This window comes from Rattus norvegicus, chromosome 9, assembly GCF_036323735.1.
Source record: "Rattus norvegicus strain BN/NHsdMcwi chromosome 9, GRCr8, whole genome shotgun sequence".
In the NCBI taxonomy this organism is placed as follows: Eukaryota; Metazoa; Chordata; class Mammalia; order Rodentia; family Muridae; genus Rattus; species Rattus norvegicus.
In genome coordinates, this window is record NC_086027.1 from 12,689,425 (window position 1) to 12,708,671 (window position 19,247).

At 41.4% G+C, this 19,247-nt stretch overlaps 2 protein-coding genes across 2 annotated transcripts in view; both read right to left on the bottom strand.

Moving 5' to 3' along the window:
* Positions 1 to 19,247, bottom strand: part of LOC134480490 (uncharacterized) — a 447,240-nt gene that overhangs the window by 293,259 nt on the left and 134,734 nt on the right. The window lies entirely within an intron of this gene.
* On the bottom strand, positions 1,687 to 10,047 carry LOC134480491 (uncharacterized). The gene is made up of 5 exons (XM_063267993.1): positions 9,818 to 10,047; positions 8,930 to 9,089; positions 7,472 to 7,603; positions 6,620 to 6,803; positions 1,687 to 2,474 (listed from the first exon to the last, which is right to left on the bottom strand). Exons 1-5 carry the CDS (start codon positions 9,945 to 9,947, stop codon positions 2,469 to 2,471), a joined length of 612 nt encoding a protein of 203 aa, XP_063124063.1. The 5' UTR covers positions 9,948 to 10,047; the 3' UTR covers positions 1,687 to 2,468.

Below are 19,247 nucleotides of genomic sequence, written 5' to 3' on the forward strand. Positions count from 1 at the left end.
AATTAGACATTGCACTAGCTGAGGACCCAGCTATACCTCTCTTGCACATATACCCAAAAGAAGCTCCAACATACAACAGGGCACACGCTCCACTATGTTCATAGCAGCCTTATTTATAATAGTCAGAAAATGAAAAGATCCCAGATGCCCTAAAAAAGAGGAATGGAAACAGAAAGTGTGGTACATCTACACAATGGAGTACTACAGAGATATCAAAAACAATGACTTCATGACATTCATAGGCAGATAGAATGAACTAGAAAATATCCTCCTGAGTGAGTTAACCCAATCACAGAAACACACACATGGTATGCACTCATTGATAAGTGGATATTAGCACAAATGCTCGATTCCTCCAAGATTCACAGACCAAATGAAATTGAGGAAGGATGACCAAAATGCTGATGCTTCACTCCTTCCTTTAAAGGAGAAGAAGAATCCTTATTGAAGGGATAGGGAGGCAAAATTTAGAACAGAGCCTGGAGGAATGGCCATTTAGAGTCTACCCCACGAGTGGCCTATACACATATACAGCCTTCAAACTAGATAAGGTGGATGAAGGTAAGAGATGCATTGCTGACAGGAACTGTAAATAGATGTCTCCTGAGAGGCACAGCCAGATCATGACAAATATCTGGTGAATGCTAGCAGCAAACCATTGAACTGAGAACTGGACCTCAGTTGGAGGAATTAGAGAAAGATTGAAAGAGCTGAAGGGACTTGCAACCCCATAAGAACAACCATGCCTGCCAAGCAGAGTTCCCAGAGACTAAACCACTACCCAATCACTATACAGGGACTGTGCCATGGCTCCATCTGCATGTGTATCAGAGGATGGTCTTCTTGGGCACAAATAGAATGAGCAGCTCTTGGTCCTGCCTAGGCTGGGAAAGTGGATGGATGGTGAAGGGAATACTTTGATAGCAGAGATGGAGGGCGATGGTATTCAGACTTATTTCTGGAAAACAAGGAAGGAATAACATTTGAATTCGAAATGAAAAATATCCAACTAAAAATCAACAACAACAAAATGGTATTTTGAGCTTCGAATCAAAAAAAGCCACAGTCAGGAAACAGAGAATTGTATGCCTCTGGTTTTCTTCAAATATGCTCACGGCCCCGGTAGGTTCTGGGCCCAGGCTGAACCAAGCAGGTTCCTGCCACTGACTGCTCCTCTATTCCTGTTTCCAGAGGCATCATGCAGATTAATATTGGGTCAGAGATGTGGGCAGAGCTGGTCAGAAGTGGCTTTCTGTCCTGTGGTCTCAGGATTAACTGCATTCCTGGGTGTTCAGCATTTTCTGCCCCAGGATTTGGGTGCAGGATTCCCGATGGCTTTAAACTCCCTTATACCATGTTTATATGTCCTGGGAGGTGTTACAGAAAAATTAATGTTTATCCTATTAATTTGGTCAAAACTGTCATCGACAGAGTATAATTTACAGGTAACTATATATTTGACAGCAAGCATACACAGTGGGTAATGTATGCATGATGAAGTTGAAATTCAGAGTTGGAAACACAGTGCACAGTGACTGTATAAATGCCTGTGAATCTCAGTCTGACTGGGAAGTGATTTGATGCCCAGTCCCCATGAGAAAGCAGAGATCCATCCCTCCCTGATAGCTGTGGGACTTCAGATGTTGACACTAATGATCAATAAAGAAGGTTCTTAAGAGTGAAGAGTTTGAGATTACTCCTTTATTGACCAGAATACATCCAATTTACTTGATAGTAACCAGATGCAGGTAGTCAATATATACAGTCTATATCCTTATCAAAATAGAAAAGCAAATGAACAAAAAAACAACACGTAAATAACAAATCTTCAAATGAATAGAAGGAAAACCAAATAACCAAAACAATTAAAAATTAACCAAACTTTAAATAGAGGAATTGCACTAAGCATTTTTTGCTGCTCCTTTTGCAGAATAGACGTATAACCTGTGGCTTGCCTTGGAGACATAGTAGACAAGCAGTTAGTGATGGTAATGATCTTTTCAAGAGGAGTGGAAGTAGGTCTGTTTTGTTGGAGTGGGGGTATTAAAGAAAAAGCCTACCAATACTGAGTATAAATGATATTACAGACTTTGTCACAAAGTCTTTCCAATATTGTGAACTGATCTCCATGAAACTCTTCTGGATGACTCATCAGGACAAGTACAAATTTAAACGTGCACAGTCTTTCTGGATGAACAGAGGCTCTTGATTGATGTGCATCAGCACTTCTCTGGGTCCCTCCAAAAGTGTACACTTGCTGGAGAGAGGCAAGGTGAAAATACAGCGTATTCAATCCAAAGAAATCAAACTAAAGGAGGAAAATGCAGTCCTCAATTGCTATGGACATTATAGATGAGATGCAATAGTGGTATATTTGCTGTGCACAATTAGTTCTCCTCCTGTAGTTCTTCTCTCCAAGGGAGATCTTGTCCTGGTCTGTGTCTTGTTCGAGTTTCTGCTGGAGAATTTCAGACCTAGTAGAGCAAGGGAAAAAGGTTTAGTGAGTGGTTGTCAATTCAGCTCTCCTTCTTACATCAGCTCTATTCAGTTGGACAATCCAGCATGACCTGTCAGCTGAGGTCAGTCCCTGCATCACCAAGTGTCCTAGAGTACCTGGGCTTGGATTTATATCTCACCTTTCAAACTGCTAAAATTTGAACTGTGGACTATGCACTGTACTGGGATTAAGAGAAAAATGAGCATTTTTTCCCACTGGTCCAGGTATATGACATTGAATAACAACATTGTAGCTATGTCTGAATCTGAGTTCAAGAGAGGTATGAGCAACCTAGAATACCATGTGGATTCCTTCTGGAGAACATGCCCAGAATTGAGGTGAAATTTCTGATTATGTTAGCACTGAAGGAACCCGTCTAGTTTCCATTTGTAACCACTGTATCTGCAAATACACAGAGAAGCCATCTCACTTCAAATTCATGCTCACCGGACAGATCCTGTAATCACTTAGAATGTGCTCCATGCAAATCTTCCCAGCGTACACATGGACATTAAAGGTGATTGTGATGTAGAAACAGAACAGCACCCCTGTAAGTCTATGGCTAGTGTAAGGCAATTTGTGAGAGGACAGAAGAGAAAATGTCCTCAGATCTTTCCGGAGAGATCACAGGAAGAAAGGAGTAGAACATAGCAAGAAATCCAGAGGATCATATATATTGTTTCATGGGCAAAATTCACATGAACTGTACCAGAACTATACTCTGAGTAGCTCTTTAACTGCCTGAGGCTGAAATCCAGGTGGGGTGGTCATCCACCCAAAAAGGGTATTTATATAGGGAAGGATATTCAAATGGCTTCTTCCAGCCTGTGTTCCTACCTGAACATTAATGCTTAATGTAAAGATTCCCCAGGATTCGCTGGAGGCATAAAAACAAATGTTGAGTGGGATATGTACATAGTGGCCAGACCTATAGACAGCTCAGTCAGTGATGTGCTGTCCTCCCATAAACCGTCATAGACTCAGGGTTCTTTCCCCATTAACAATCTGTCTTAGCAAGTCCCAAAGGCTGTGTAGAGCAGTCTTGTTGCTCAGCAAAGGATCATATGTTGGTGGTGGACTAGACTCTTGTTCTTGTTCACTCTTTCAGACTTTCCCCAAAGTGTGCAACTTCTTCTAATCGGAGCTGTCTTTACCATAGCCTGAGTGACTTCATGCCCAAAGCTAGAATCATAGGAAATCTCCATAACCAGGATCCAAATCAACAAATTTTCTCCCCATAATGTGATTGTTCCACAGATAATTTGAATACGTAAGTAAAAGCTTGCATGGATTATCTCACACTGAATCAGAATCTATGGAAGGGCTCCATCGTATGTACACTTTTACTCCTTGGCTGATGGACGTCTGGATAGATTCTCCTTCAAGGTTACTCTGGGACCACTACAACATTGATGCTCCCTAGTTGCAATGGCAATACCTACTCCTTGTTGTGGAATCACTGGGTTAACTAAAACTTCTGTTCCACTTTCTGAACATGGCTTCTCATAGGGCTACCTGTTCTTACACTCCCAGACCCATCTGAATTTCATCATTTCTCCTAACTCCATTGAGGCTGAAATTAACTGAGAGAAAATGATGTTGATCGACAGCACTTGCAGAATGCTACACAGATAACATAGAGGAGCGCTTTGGATTATCTGTGCACCTAAAGGGGTTCCTGGAACTGCCCTGTTCTTGCACCACAGCATAGCTATGGGACTTTTTCTGGATGATGATACAATTCCAAGCAACTCAAATTCTCAATGAATAAAATCCAAGCCAAACTCCCAGGGGAAGTTGTATTGTGCCAAGGCAGCTCGAAAGAAATGGTAGCAAGCAATGTGGAAAGCAACCTTGGAGAAGACACAGTGAGTGACATAACCTTCCAGTGGGCTTTCACAATTCACAAAGAACAGAGAAGCAGAATGAACTCATGGATTTTTCTAGAGAAGGCTTGCCCTTACCTCCCAGTACTCCTTTCCTTTGATGTGCTCCAAAGGATTTCAATGCAGATCAGTAGTTTTGCCCCTAATCACTTGAAAATCTAACTTTACATGTGTTTTTGTGTCCTCGTTTTGGGGGTTGCATTTCTAAAGTATTTTATTGTCCTGCTTCTACACCATAACAAAAAGGGACCTGCAAGCTCTAGGCCTGTACCATTTGTTACCCCTGTGAAACATGACTCACTTGAACATATTTCCACTCCTCCCCCAGACTTCACAAGATAATTCTGTTCTGAAATTTTTGGAAACAGAATAAATTAGTAATTTAAGCGTCCTTTTGCCGCACGGAGCTAGATGGAGATGCCAAATGACTGGGCAGCTCTATTTCATGTTTCATGGATGTAAAGTGAACGCTTAGAGTACTTTTCTCATGAAACTTGGAAATAGAGGGAAACACACGTTCACTACTGCAAACACACACACACACACACACACACATATACCCACACACACACCAAACACACACACACAAACACACACACAGACACACAGACATACACAGATACTCACTCGCATGCACAAATGAAAACTTTGCTCTTATGTAGCACATTTCCTGTTGAGTGAGGAATTAGTGGGAACAATGCTGTGTACAAGCCTCTTAGACTCAAGCAGGCTGTGCTGCCCTGGCCTGTACTCATTTCCACTTCAGGAAACCTTTCTATGCAGATACTTGCTGGTCTGACAAGTAAGTGACATGTTCTGCACAGATAGCCTAAACAACACAACATCAAATCCCCAAGAGAGAGATTTCTAGGAAAAGACTCCATCGAGCTCTATGCTGACTCATCATAGGCCCCTCACTAAAACTACCCTGTTTTCTTCATAGAAGACTTTGGAAGCATCAGAGATGACAGTAACTCACGGTCAGTTCCCAGGAACATTTCATCACATTAGAGTTCCTGTGATATTAAAACAACCTCAGTTTCAGTCAGAAAAAGGCTAAATAAATAGCATACAGTGAATTTTCTGAAATGCAGCACTGTGTACAATATTGAGAGGGAATGTATCCTGAAAGAATGCAGTGCCCATGATATAGTCAGCAAAGCAATGTCAGCAGAGGGTTGCACTCTAGGATTCCATGCAAGATCATGGTGAAGCCAATAAGACAATCCAGAATCTTCCCGGGGGATAACTCTGTTCAGGTAAAGTGAAGAAATCTAATCCTTATTTTTAAAATAGCTGAATGGTTTAAGAATGTGTTGAGACAAATAAGAGAGGGGGCTCCACTTGGAACTGGACGAATGATGCAAAGACTGCTGGCCAGCACAAAACAGGAAGCTTCATGTTTGTTGAGAGACCTAGGCTTAAAGGACTAAGTTAGATAATGACTGGACAAAACTGCATGTCATGAACTGGCCTCCCCGCATGCTCCCTAAGATGCAGGTCAGCACAGCAATGCACCTTTCTTGGTGAGAATTGGGGGTACATACGGATAACTTTGTTCTTGAAGTCTCAAGTCTCTCATGCCAACCCTCAGCCTTTGAGAAACCTTTTCCACATCCTTGCTCTTCTAACCAGCTTCAGGTTGTAAGGCCCAGTTATGAACTTCCAGGAGCACTCAAATAAGACAGGACTGACATGCTGATACACAGGCTCTGTAGTTACCCAAGATCTATGAAGCATGAAGTCACCATCTTTATATACAGGGACATGAGGGGAGGAAGAACAAAAGCCACCACAAATGACAATGAGAACCATTTCTTTGGCATTTCCACCAGGCTCTCCTCCTTGAAAACTACTTACTTCCTGAGTCTCACACGATCCCTGTAAAGAAAATGGGCTCTGGGCTTTTGCTTCATCCCTCAAAGCCCTGTTCTAGTATAAACAGGGGCTCCCACATAGCACCCTCCATACATAATGGCATGTAGTGCTGTGCTGTGTGATCAACCTATCTCCCTTAATAAACTGCAGATTCTCGAAGAGCAGGAGCATTTGCTTTCCAAACATGCAGTTTCTTGAAAAGGGGCTATCTCCACAGAAAGCCTTGTAAACCATCACATGAATGAACACTTGGATGAGACCTAGGTCAGGACATGGATCAGTCAATAGACAGTTACATTGGTTTGTCTATATTTATGGTAAGACCTGAGGACAACCTGACCCTGAGCCCTAACCCTACCTGCTGTTGTGTGGCTCTGGGGTCACAGATGTTCATTCCGGCCTCTTCACAGAACCTCTTTGTCTCCACAGAGGATGCTGGCAGTTCAGTCTGCTCCACCAGCAGTTCTCTCTTCTCATTCAGCAAAATCTGTATATTGTTCTTCAATTGAGCTTGTTCACATAGGAGCTGGGATTGCCTGATGCTGAACCACAAACAAAAAATGGTAAATCTCAGCCAGCTTCTATTTGCCTGTCACTCCTCCAAGTCCAATAATCCCTTCAAGGGTCCTCATCCTTAGAAATCCCCAGAATAGAGCCACACTATACAAGTTAGCACCAATTAGAGGAGATCAAATCCAGAATCCATATTCCACATGAATCAAAGTACTTCTGAAAATCCTGACACTAAGACAGTTTATATAAATCAAGGAAGAAGAGATGGACCATAAGGGAGCTCGTATTACCATGGTATGGTGAAACAATATTCACGTTTGGGGAAAGCCCCTCTGAAGGGTAGTTGAAGACCCAATAGCTGTACAATCTTTCCATGTGTTTCTCATGGATCACAGATCTTTAAATCTCCTGTCAGAGTCCTAGAGATTCAGAGTTGATTGATATTCCCATCATGGTGCAAACCTTTTCTATCTAGAGGATCTTTAACGGGGAAAATAACAATTGGAGGGTCTTCTACACCCCTCACATGTAGGACAACTGAGTCCAAGAGCTACAAATCCAAGACTCCTGCCAGGAGGCAGGCTTCTTGTTAAGAGTCAGACACTACAGAACCAGAGCCCTGACTTTGGTTCAATGTCATACAGGACAGGAGCATTCCCTGTCTAGTGCTGGGTTCTCATCTCTGTCAACGACTCACCGGTAGGAACTGTTCACTTGTATGAGCTCCTTGTACCTCTCCATGGCATCACTTATTGAGTTGGTCATCATTTGCATAGCCATCATTCTCATCTCATGTTCGGATTGAAGGACTGGCAATTCGACGTGCAGCCTGGGTTAGGTCATGGCCAAAGGAACAAATAACCATCTGAACTCATGATTTCAGAATTAGGTGAAATGTAAATAAAAAATATATAATAAAAAAGTTCAAATTCAAGGAATGGTGGAAGGGAAGAAAGTGGCAAACTCAAAAACCAGACCAAAGCCCAACAGTGAGACTCAATCCACAGAAAATATTTCTATGTAAATAAGCAAACATTTGTTTTGAAATAAGGACTCCTTGGAATCCTGAGAGATAAGGTTCTGCAAAGACTCACTATATAGGAGGGGACAGAGCCTGAGAGCTGCCTGTTTGGGAATAACAATGGTCAAGACCACAGTGACCATTTCTAGGTCACAATAAATCATCCCTGGATAGTTAAAAAAATAAAAAACTAAAGATCAAAGCAGGTGAAACAAATTAGGTAAAATCAGACTGTTCTATTACTTAAACTCAGTATGTACCACATACTTGCTCCTTCAAAGTATTTGTACTGCTTAAGTTTATTATCCTGGGCACAGGACAACAGAGCCACGGTACCAGTTGGAGGGACCTGACCTTCAAGAGCTGGCCAGCTGAGCATGATGGAATTCACTAGTTTAGGAAGAAGATTCCTCCAGTCTGTGCACAGCTTTGGGCCAAAGAGAAAGCTGTGATGACATTTCTCTTGTTTTGAAAGCAGGTATACTCAATCCTTGGTTTCTATCGTTACATGAATTCTCAGAGGGCATAACTAAGTTTGACAGGGAAGAGGATTTATAGCACCTCCTCCCCTCGGGAGAGTCCTGGGTGCCACCAAGGTATACAGAATGAGCAAAGTGCTCTTTTGATCAGTGTGGGCCTCCACATACTCATCACTATCATGACCTGCAAAGTGTTGATCAAACAAATCCTCAGACCCCATCAAAGGTCCCAGACCTCCTGATCCTGAGTAAAACACCACATATACGTCCACATACATACATAGCAACCCATATACAAACACATTTAGAATGCCAACTACATTCATGGAGGTGCCATAAAATCAGTGTATAATGAATAAATTCAGAGGAAAGAGTGATGACGTGCAGGCATTTCATTCACACACACAGTTGCAGCAAGTGTGACCAGGTCCTTCCAGCTGTTGATAGGACCAAGACTAATCCAGGAGGCTCAGGGTCAAGTACAAAAGAGGTTGACCCTAAACACACAGCACCTAGCTTATCTCACAAGCTAATGCATGCCAAATCTCCTTAAAATCCAGGATGAGAGGTGAAACTTTCTCGTGCTATGAGTAAATCTTGAGGTAGTAGAGAGAGAGCACAAGACAGTGAACAGGTTACTGGGCATAATGACTACCTGTGGTCCCACTCATCATAGATATAATGATCCAGGATTTGATAAAGTTCATCCCTCTCGAATTGACACTTCTGGATTTCAAATTGGAGTTCCTCCAGTTCCTTTAGACACTCCTCTTGCTGACTGATGACATTTTGGGATGATGCCTTCCTACCAAAACCTGTAGATAGATAAACACAAGTGAATTTGCATATTTGAACCAATGAGCAGAATAGATCATTCTGAATCCGAAAAGGAGGTGGAGGAAGGGGAAATGGTAGAGACTGGGTGAATCCCTGAAAGAGCAGAAAAGCTTTCTTAAAGGTTGATTCTTAAGATATGTCCCTCTTCCCAATCTCTAATGCCATACACGTGCCACACTCACTATTACACAACCACCGGCACTGAAACTTATAATCTGACTGAGACATAAACATCTGCGACATTGTTATCTCATATCAGATGTGTAGCAGATAATCCTGGATTTCATAATGACTTCATAATGCTTAGCACCATCAAGCTCTAACCAAGTGTGGTCCAGCCCAAAGTGTCTGAGAACTCAATTCATGACTAGGGGTGCATCCTTCTTTGTTCTCGCCATCAGAGACTTATGTAACCTACAGTAATCTAGAGGATGAAGTGCTTCAACTCCCAACCATGGATGGTCACATTGTTAATCTCACAGTGCCTCCTCCTGCCAATCTTTGACACTCACAGTTAAAAAGCTTCAAGAAAAGACACTGAAGTCTTACAACTTTATGGCTTTCTCTCAAATTAAAGATCAGGACCTCCTGAATCTTGGTTTGCCTTTGAGAAATCCCAAGGCTCCTGCTTGTAAGGCCTAGACTTAGAAGGCACATCTGAAACCTACCTCCTTGAGGATGTTCCCCAACTCTGCCCACGACTCACCAAGCCTTCCCCAGAATGATTTCCTCCTTCCTGTTTCACTAGAGAGGGGGTCAGCTTCCCTCTGACCTGGTGCGGTCTCTCCTTGATCAACACTTTCCTTCCGAAATAGCCTGAGCAGCTGGCGAAACATGCCTGCTTGTGAACCCAAAGGGAACTGAAGTAATATCCCAAAGGCAGTTGGTGTCACCACAACACTGGTGACATCACAGAAGATTCTAGGGATCTCTTAGATACAATAGATTGTCCAGTGAGGGGCTTACTGATGATGTGACTGGAAAGTTCTATGGTCTACCTACTAAACAGCTCTCCCCAAACTGATGAATTTCTGTGGGGACCCTTTCCTCCAGTCTCTCATGTGTCACTGGGAATACCATTTGGCCACCTCTATTTCAATGCTACATATGTCTCTCTGCTTCATTAGAAGTCAACAATGCTTTTGCTGGGGAGGGTTGCTTACAACCCTGAATTGGAGAACAGATTTTTCTTAGCACCCAAATCTCTAGGGACCAAGGAGGAGGGAGATTTTTCTTAAAAGTAAATCTACTACTCGAGACCATGCATGGGACATGTATTTCGATTCCTAAGCTTTTCCCTTTTTCTGGAGGGCAACATATTTCTTCTATACCTCTGAGTGTTTAAAACCTGGAAATATTTGCTTACTGTGCAGTCCTAGAAAGCCGACCTTGTTTCCATTTACATATCCATGTATTTCACAAAATCAATGGTCTATAATCCTATTTTTTTCAATAAAAACTCCTTTTACTTGGGAACATAGGGATCAACTACAGGGCATATAGAAAATAATAAATTTCTGTCCGTTTTATATATTATGTAGGACCTCCGCCCTTTCTCAAATATAACAAGATAATTAAATTGGACATCAGTGAGCAAATGTCAACCAGGACCTTGTGTTACTACATTGTAACTATATAGCCATCACTTCTCCAATATCATTCTTCGTGAATAGACAAGTCTAGGCATGAGAATATTGGGGACTACACCATGATCTTTTACTTGTAGCAAACATAAGAATCAGGAGGATGGGACGGGAGTGGAATGGCCTGAGTTCAGGTTGAACCGCAATTTTAATGGGTCCATACGTTCAGGGGGAGTCTATTTGGCATTGTGATATATTCATTCTGTCTTCTTATCATAGGTGTTATAATAATTCAACATGAATGTGTACTATAATGCCACCCCATCTCAGAGATGTAAGAGTGAAAATCATGTCTGACCTTTCTGGGAAGAACTCTGCCTTTTACTACCATCTGGAGTTATACAACATCACTATACAAAGCTCAGAAGAGAGGGGTGCAGATGTGCGGGCCTTAGAAGTTGAAGATCTCTTCTTCTGATTAGGGCACTTGTTTTTCCTATGTAATTTTTCCCTTGCTCTTTTACTAATGGTGGCTGACTTCTTTCCTGGCCTGAGGTAAACTGGAGTCCAATCTTTTGGATTACAGAACCTTCTAATTTTTGAGATGACAGTCCCACCAAGGGTCCTACTGCATACAGAAGGTATGAATAAGTCTCAGGGGCTGGAGTAAGTTAAAAAGGTCTGTGACAACAAAGAACTGATTAAGAAAACAAGAGCCCAGCTGCTCATCAAGATCACAGTTGTATGATAGTAAGAAAATGTGAATAGGGCATCGGGTGAAAGATAAATTAATTAGGAGGTCATAGGCCTAGAAGGGTTATCCTTTGCTCTCAGTGGAGCTGCCATTCTTTCTGCCATTCCTCACCCTCTGCCACAGGACCAGAGACTTCCCCAAACAACTGGCTGGCCTTGCCAAAGACCTGGCAGGGCTTCTCCCTGTAGAATAGGACACATAGAGTCCTTGAGGACTCACCAAGAGGTCTCCTCCACACAGGTTCCTTGCTGTCAAAGGGAAATGTTCCTGCAGAATCCTGCCATGGCAGCAGGAATTTCAACCTGGCTGCTCTTGATCCAGCTCACTGGGTGCAGGCCTGAGGCCCAGGGGTATCTGGGGAAAGAAGTAGCAGGCACTACCTCACAGCTCTCCTTTGTTGGATGCCACTGCTAGGACTGTGATGGGATTTTTGTTTCTTGTGTGTTTATTAGAAATACCTACAAAGCTGATTAAAGTTGCAACATGCCTTCATACCCAGCATGCAGAATGTTTTTACATCATTTTTGTTCCTGTTTTATGTTTGGATTTTGCTTTTTAATCCCCTCAGGAAATTTCCCTGTGCTTAGAATGTTAAGCACATGCTCAGGAGGGATCGATTATTCAAGTTCGGCAAAGCTTTTGTTCTCACCATCACTCCACAGATGATGCCATTACGTACTTTGAAATAAGAAAACAGTTATAGAGAAGTAAATTAACCTGTAAGCTATCACAGAAGAAACACATCATGATTGTGGAATGGCACCCCAGTATTTTGTATTTCCTAAGTTATTTTTATTTTAAACTTTTTTATTGGATTTTTTTGGGTACATTTCATCTTTTTTAAATCCTTAAAGGTATCTTTTATTCCTATCGTCCCATTTACAAGGTGGAATTTCACCTGTAATTGTTAGTCTAGATAGTTTAGTCAATGGCTTAGATATCACCTTGGCCTAGTTTCCTTGGCATAAGCTGAGTTAGAAGCAGACTCAAAGGTTCAGGACCAACAAATAATGAATTCCACTACATCTGGATCCCTAGCCTCACAGCCAGGAAGGGACTGGATTTCCATTCACTATTTTAAAAAAAGATGCAGTTCATTAACATGTAAAAAATTTCTCAAGTATATTAAAGTGTTTACATGGTCATACAGTTTTTCAAATACCTGGCATTCATCTTTTTCCAAAACCTAAAATATCTTTCTTATTCACTTTTTTTGATTATTTTTTGGTACTAGTATCATTTTTTTAAATTTCAGGTTTTTTAATAGATATATATGTTTTATTCAAACGTTTTTCCCTTTCCCAGCTTTTGGTCCATAAGCCCCCCTGCCTTGCCCTCTCCCATATGAATGGTCCCCCAATCCATGCCCCTTAGAACCCCCTTCCCGGACATATCCTTGCACTCAGGGTCCAACCTTGTTAAGAACAAGGGCTTCCCCTTCCACAGGTGCCCCAACAAGGATATTGTCTCCTACGTATGCAGTTGGACCCCTGGGTCAGTCCATGTATATTCTTTTGCTAGTGGTTTATTTGTTTGGCATTGCTGTTCTTATGGTGTTGCAAGCCCTTCAGCTCTTTGAATCCTTCCTCTCATTCCCATAAAGGGCGTCTTGTTCTCAGTTCAGTAGTTTACTGCCAGCAATGACCTCTTTATTTGACATGCTCTGGATGTGTCTCTAAGGGGAGATGCATATTCTGTCCCTTTCAGTCAGCACTTTTTAGCTTCATCAATCTTACCTAGTTTTGGTGGCTGTATATATATAGGCCACATGTGGGGCAGACTCTGAATGGCTGTTCCTTCGGTCTCTGCTTTAGATTTGGCCTCCATATCCCCTCCTACGGATATTTTTGTTCCCCATTTTAAGAAGGAGTGGGAACATCTGCACTTTGGTCATCCTTCTTCTTGAGTTTCCTGAGATCTGTAGATTGCATCTTGGGTAATTTGAGGTTTTGGTCAATATCCACTTATCAATGAGTGCATATCGTCAATGAGGGGTGCTGAGTACCTGGAAGATAATGGGGGACAAGAGACGCGAAGAAGGACGCCAAGACAAGAGTCATATCAAGGTGATAATTTTATTTTTCCCCAATGCTGAATTTGTACCATAAAAAGGGTAACAGAGAGAGGAGAGAAGTAAGAAAATTTACCCACGCAAGGACACAATATTCGTGTGGTCAGGGAATCGGCTGATGTTGACAGGTTGTCAGAAAACTCACAGGTTTGTAATATCTATTAGTCAGCAGGATGTTGGTTTTTCAGAAAGGTTACAGGTCATCACATTGGGTATCTTAACGTCACACGTTATCATATGATTATTCATCTTGACCACCACATTTGTATTAGTCTTCTGCAGCTGGCTGGGGATTTTCCATGAACCCAGTCATACTTAATGCTAACCGTAATAATAACATCAATAATGGAGGGCTTCAAGGCCATCGCTCCCAAGAGCATATCAAGTGTGATTTTCTGTGATTGGATTACCTCACTGTGGATGATATTTTCTAGTTCTTTCCATTTGCCTATGAATTGAACGTAGTCATTGTTTTTGATAGCTGAGTGGTACTCCATTGTGTAGATGTACCACATTTTTCGAATAAATTCCTCTGCTGAAGGGCATCTGGGTTCATTCCAGCTTCTGGCTATTATGAATAAGGCTGCTATGAACATAGTGGATCATATGTGTTGTTGTATGTTGGAGCATCTTTTGACTATATGCCCAGGAGAGGTATAGCTGTGTGCTCAGGTAGTGCAATGTCCAATTTTCCAGGAACGTTCAGACTGATTTCCAGAGTTCTTGTACCAGTTTGCAATCCCAGCGACAATGGACGAGTGTTCCTCTTTCTCCACATCCTCGCCAGCGTCTGTTGTCACCTGATTTTTTGATCTTAGACATCCTGACTGGTGTGAGGTGGATTCTTAGGGTTGTTTTGATTTGCATTTCCCTGATGACTAAGGATATTGAGCATTTCTTTAGGTGCTTTTCAGCTATTCTATATTCCTCAGCTGAGAATGTTTTCTTTAGCTCCGAACCCCATTTATTAACAGGGGTGTTTGGCTCTCTGTACTCTAACTTCTTCTGTTTTGTGTATACTTTGGATATTAGCCCTCCATCCGATGCAGGATTGGTAAAGATTTTTTCCCAATCTCTGGGTTGCCTTTTTGTCCTAATGACACTGTCCTTTGCCTTACAGAAGCTTTTCAGTTTTATGAGGTCCCATTTGTCGATTCTTGATCCTAAAGCATAAGCCATTGGTATTTTGTTCAGGAAATTTTCCTTAGTGCTCATGTCTTCTAGACTCTTCCCTACTTCTTATCCATTACTTTTAGTGTATCTGGTTTGATGTGGAGGTCCTTGATACACTTGGACTTAAGCTTTGTACAGGGTAATAAGAATGGGTCAACTTGCATTCTTCTACATGTTGACCTCCAGTTGAATCAGCACCATTTGTTAAAAATACTACCTTCTTCCATTGGATGTTTTACCTCCTTTGTCAAAGATCAAATGACCATAGGTGTATGGGTTCTTTTCTGTGTCTTCAATTATGTTCCACTGAGCTGCCTGTCTGTATGCCAATACCATACAAACTATTGCTCTGTAATACTGCTTGAGGTCAGAGATGGTGATTCCCCCAGAAGTTCTTTTATTGTTGAGTAGAATTTTGCTATCCTGGGTTTTATGTTATACCAAATGACGGCAAATTGCACTTTCTACCTTTATAAAGAATTATGTAGGAATATTGTTGGTGATGGCATTGAATCTGTAGATTGCCTTTGGCAAAATGGTCATTTTTTACCATATTCATCCTGCCAATCTATGAGCATGGGAGATCTTTCAATCTTCTGAGATCTTCTTCAATTTCTTCAGAGATTTGAAGTTCTTGTCATACAGATTTTTTACTTGCTTGGTTCAAGTAACAGCAAGTTATTTTATATTATTTGGGACTGTTGTGAAGGGTGTCATTTCCCTAATTTCTTTCTCAGCCTGTTTACCCTTTGAGTAGAGGAAGACTACTGAATTGTTTGGGTTAATTTTATACTCGGACAGTTTGCTGAAGTTGTTGATCAGGTTAAGTAGTTCTCTGGTGGAATTTTGGTGTTGCTTAAGTAGACTATCATATCATCTTCAAATATTAGTGTTTTGACTTCATCCCTTCTAATTTTTTTCCTTTGACCTACTTTCATTGTTTGATTGCTATGGCTAGGACGTTAAGTACCATATTGTACTTAAGTAGGGAAAGAGTGGGCAGCCTTGTCTAGTCCCTGATTTTAGTGGGATTCCTTCAATATTCTAAGTTTAGTTTGATGTTAGGTACAGGTTTGATGTATTTTGCATTTTCCTATATTTAGATTCAGGGCTTCAATTCCTGATCTTTCCAGGACTTTATTAATGAAAGGGTAATGAATTTTGTCAAATGATTTCTCAGCATCTAATGAAATGATCATGATGTTTTGACTTTGTTTATATGATGAATTTCGTTGATGGACTTCCGTATATTAAACCATCCCTGCATCCTTGCCATGAGGCCTACTTGACTATGATGGATGATTGTTTGGATGTGTTCTTGGATTCAGTTTGCAAGAATTTTATTGAGCATTTTTGATCAATATTCGTAAATCAAATAGGTCTGAATTTCTCTATCTTTGTTGTATCCTTGTGTGGTTTAGGTATAAGAGTAATTGTGGCTTCATAGAGGGAGTTTGGCAGTGCTCTGTCTGTTTCTATTTTGCGGAATAGTTTGGACAGTATTGGTATGAAGTCTTCTATGAAGGTCTGATAGAATTCTGCACTAAATCCATCTGGTCCTGGGCTCTTTTTGGATGGGAGATGTTTAATAGCAGTTTCTATGTCTTTATGAGTTATGGGGTTGTTTCGATGGTTTATTTGTTCCTGATTTAACTGTGGTACCTGGTATCTGTATAGAAAATTGTCCATTTCCTCCACATTTTCCAGTTTTGTTGAATATATGTTTTTGTAGTAGGATCTGATGATCTTTTTAATTTCTTCAGATTTTGTTGTTATGTCTCCCTTTTATTTCTGATTTTATTAATTTGGATACACTCTCTGTGACCTCTGGTTAATATGGCTAAGCGTTTATGTATCTTGTTGATTTTCTCAAAGAACCAGCTTCTGGGTTTGCTGATTCTTTTGATACTCGGTTTTGTTTCTTCTTATTTGATTTCAGCCCTGTGTTTCATTATTTCCTGCCTTCTACTCCTCTAGGGTTTATTTAATTTTTTCTAGAGCTTTTAGGTGTGCTGTCAAGCTGCTGACATATGATCTCTCCTGTTTCTTTTTGCAGGCATACAGAGCTATGAGTTTTCCTCTTAGCGCTGCTTTTATTGTGTCCCATAAGTTTGGGTATGTTGTATCTTAATTTTCATTAAATTCTAAGAAATCTTTAATTTCTTTCTTATGTCTCCAATGACCAAGTTGTCATTGACTTCAACTTCCATGTATATGTGGGCTTTCTGTACTTTTTGTTGTTATTGATCAGCAGCCTTAGTCCGTGGTTTTTTGATAGGATGCATGGGATTATTTCTATCTTCCTGTATCTGTTGAGGCCGGTTTTGTGACCGATTATATGGTCAATTTTGGAGAAGGTACAATGGGATGCTGAGAAGAAGGTATATCCTTTGGTTTTAGGGTGGAGTGTTCTATAAATATATGTTAAATCCATTTGTTTCATAACCTGTTAGGCTTTCTGTGTCTCTGTTTAATTTCTGTTTCCCTGATCTGTCCATTGATGAGAGTGGCGTGTTTAAGTCTCCTACTATTATTGTTTGTGGTGTAATGCATGATTTTTTTGAGCTTTAGAAAGGTTTCTTATTGTTTAGGGACACAACTGCTATATACTTGACAAATATAGCAATCAGCCAGAATAGAAAGCATGTGACTGTTGGCCACATGAGGATGAGTTTCTTTCAAAGATCATCATGATTTTTGGTAAGATCTTCCCTGTAATTGGTGGCATGGCTTCTCACAAACATGGTCCAGTTGTCTAGAATCTCCTCCTTGGTCAGCATCTCATCCTTGTTTTTATCTGACTCATACACCAGATGCTGGGCCTCAGCTTGTACATGGTCATAGTCCTGAGGGAGGATCCAATGGTGAATCTCATCCTAATCCAGTTTCCCATCCTTGTTCAGATCTGGGAAATCATTGAACTGCTCCCCAGACAAAACCCAGTCGGTCTCAGGGCAATTGTCCTCGTGAGAAAAAGATGTCCACAATGTACTCATACTCGTCCACAAAACCATCCCCATTCTTGTCAATATTCTCCAGCGTTTCCAGAACTACAATCTCCTTCATATGTTCTAAATCCTCTTAGTGCAGAAAAGCAATGAACCCGTCCTGAGTAGCTGTCAGGTCACCGTCAAGGCCATAAACCTCCTCTCATCTCGTGGAGGCAACTTTTTAAAGTTGTGATGATCAGAGCTATCTTGGAATTCAGCAAGGTTTCCCAGGTAGTAGCCATAGGTAGCCTGCTTGTATTCTTCCCAGGAGATTTTTCATCTCTGTCCCTATCATAATCCTTCCAGAGTTTAGCCACATTTTGGTTGATGTATCTTTTCTGTACCTGTTTGATCCAAACTTTCAGGTCCTCAGTAGTAACAAGGCTGCCTTCATCACTGTCAATTGGATCAACAATTTTCCCCAGCCTCTCCTGCTCTCGTCCAGGATTAGCTATCAAAGGTCTTGGAGTCCTCCTTGCCCAGGAAGACCTCATGATCGTACAGGAAGCTGTGCTTATTCTCTGGTTGCCACTCGCCCTGCTCTGAATCGGGACAAACCATGTGCTCCTTGCTCATCATGCTCTTGGCATGAACGCCAGGACCAGTGCCAGCAGCAGCCCATGGAGAGTCCCAGGCTGACACCATGCACCACAGTCGCGATCAATGGGAGGCAGCAGGGAAGTAGGGGCTCAAAGCAGCTTATCCGCTGTCCCTTCCCCAGAGAGGGCTTTTGTTACATTTCGAATATTATCCATTTTCCTTGTTTCCACAAAACCCCTTATAAAACCCCCTCCCCCTTCTACTGTGAGGGTGTTACCACACCCACCCAAACACCCAGGCCTATCTGCCTCCCTGTTCTGGTTTCCTCTACACTGGGGAATCAAGCCTTGACAAGACCAAGGGCTTCTCCTCCCATTTGTGCCCAAGAAGGCCATCCTCTTCTACATATGCAGCTGTAGCCATGGGTCTGTCCATGTGTACTCTTTGGATGGTGGTTTTCGGCCCTGGGAGCTCTGGGTGTTTCTTACTGTTGTTCTTATGGGGCTATAAACCCCTTCAGCTCCCTCAATCCTTTCTCTTACTCCTCCATTGGGGACCCTGCTCTCAGCTGAATGGTTGGCTGCAAGTATCTGCCTCTGTATTTGTCATCCTCTTTACCCCACTCTTTTGAGCAGATCACCACAGAGCAACGAAGATGTATTGTCTTGGCCTGATGATGTACAGACAAATAGATGATTTCTTAATTCTTATGATGGTTCCATAAGAATTCCTAAAATTAGATTAGTAATTTTAAGCTCCTTTATAATGGGACAGCTATTATGTTTTCTCTGGTAATCAAAATTGCATTGAGAACTCTTCCTTCTTAAACTTTCACGAGTGAATTGCTTCTGCAATACCAAGCAGGCATCTACAAATTAGAACCCATTCTAAGAAGGTATAAACCAATTAAGAAAAGTTCATTAAAAGAGAACTAATGATTTACTATAGGTGCAAGACTGAACGTAAATAATTGACTGGATTTGCCTATAGGCAATTTCACTTATTCTTTTCTCATAAAAATTACA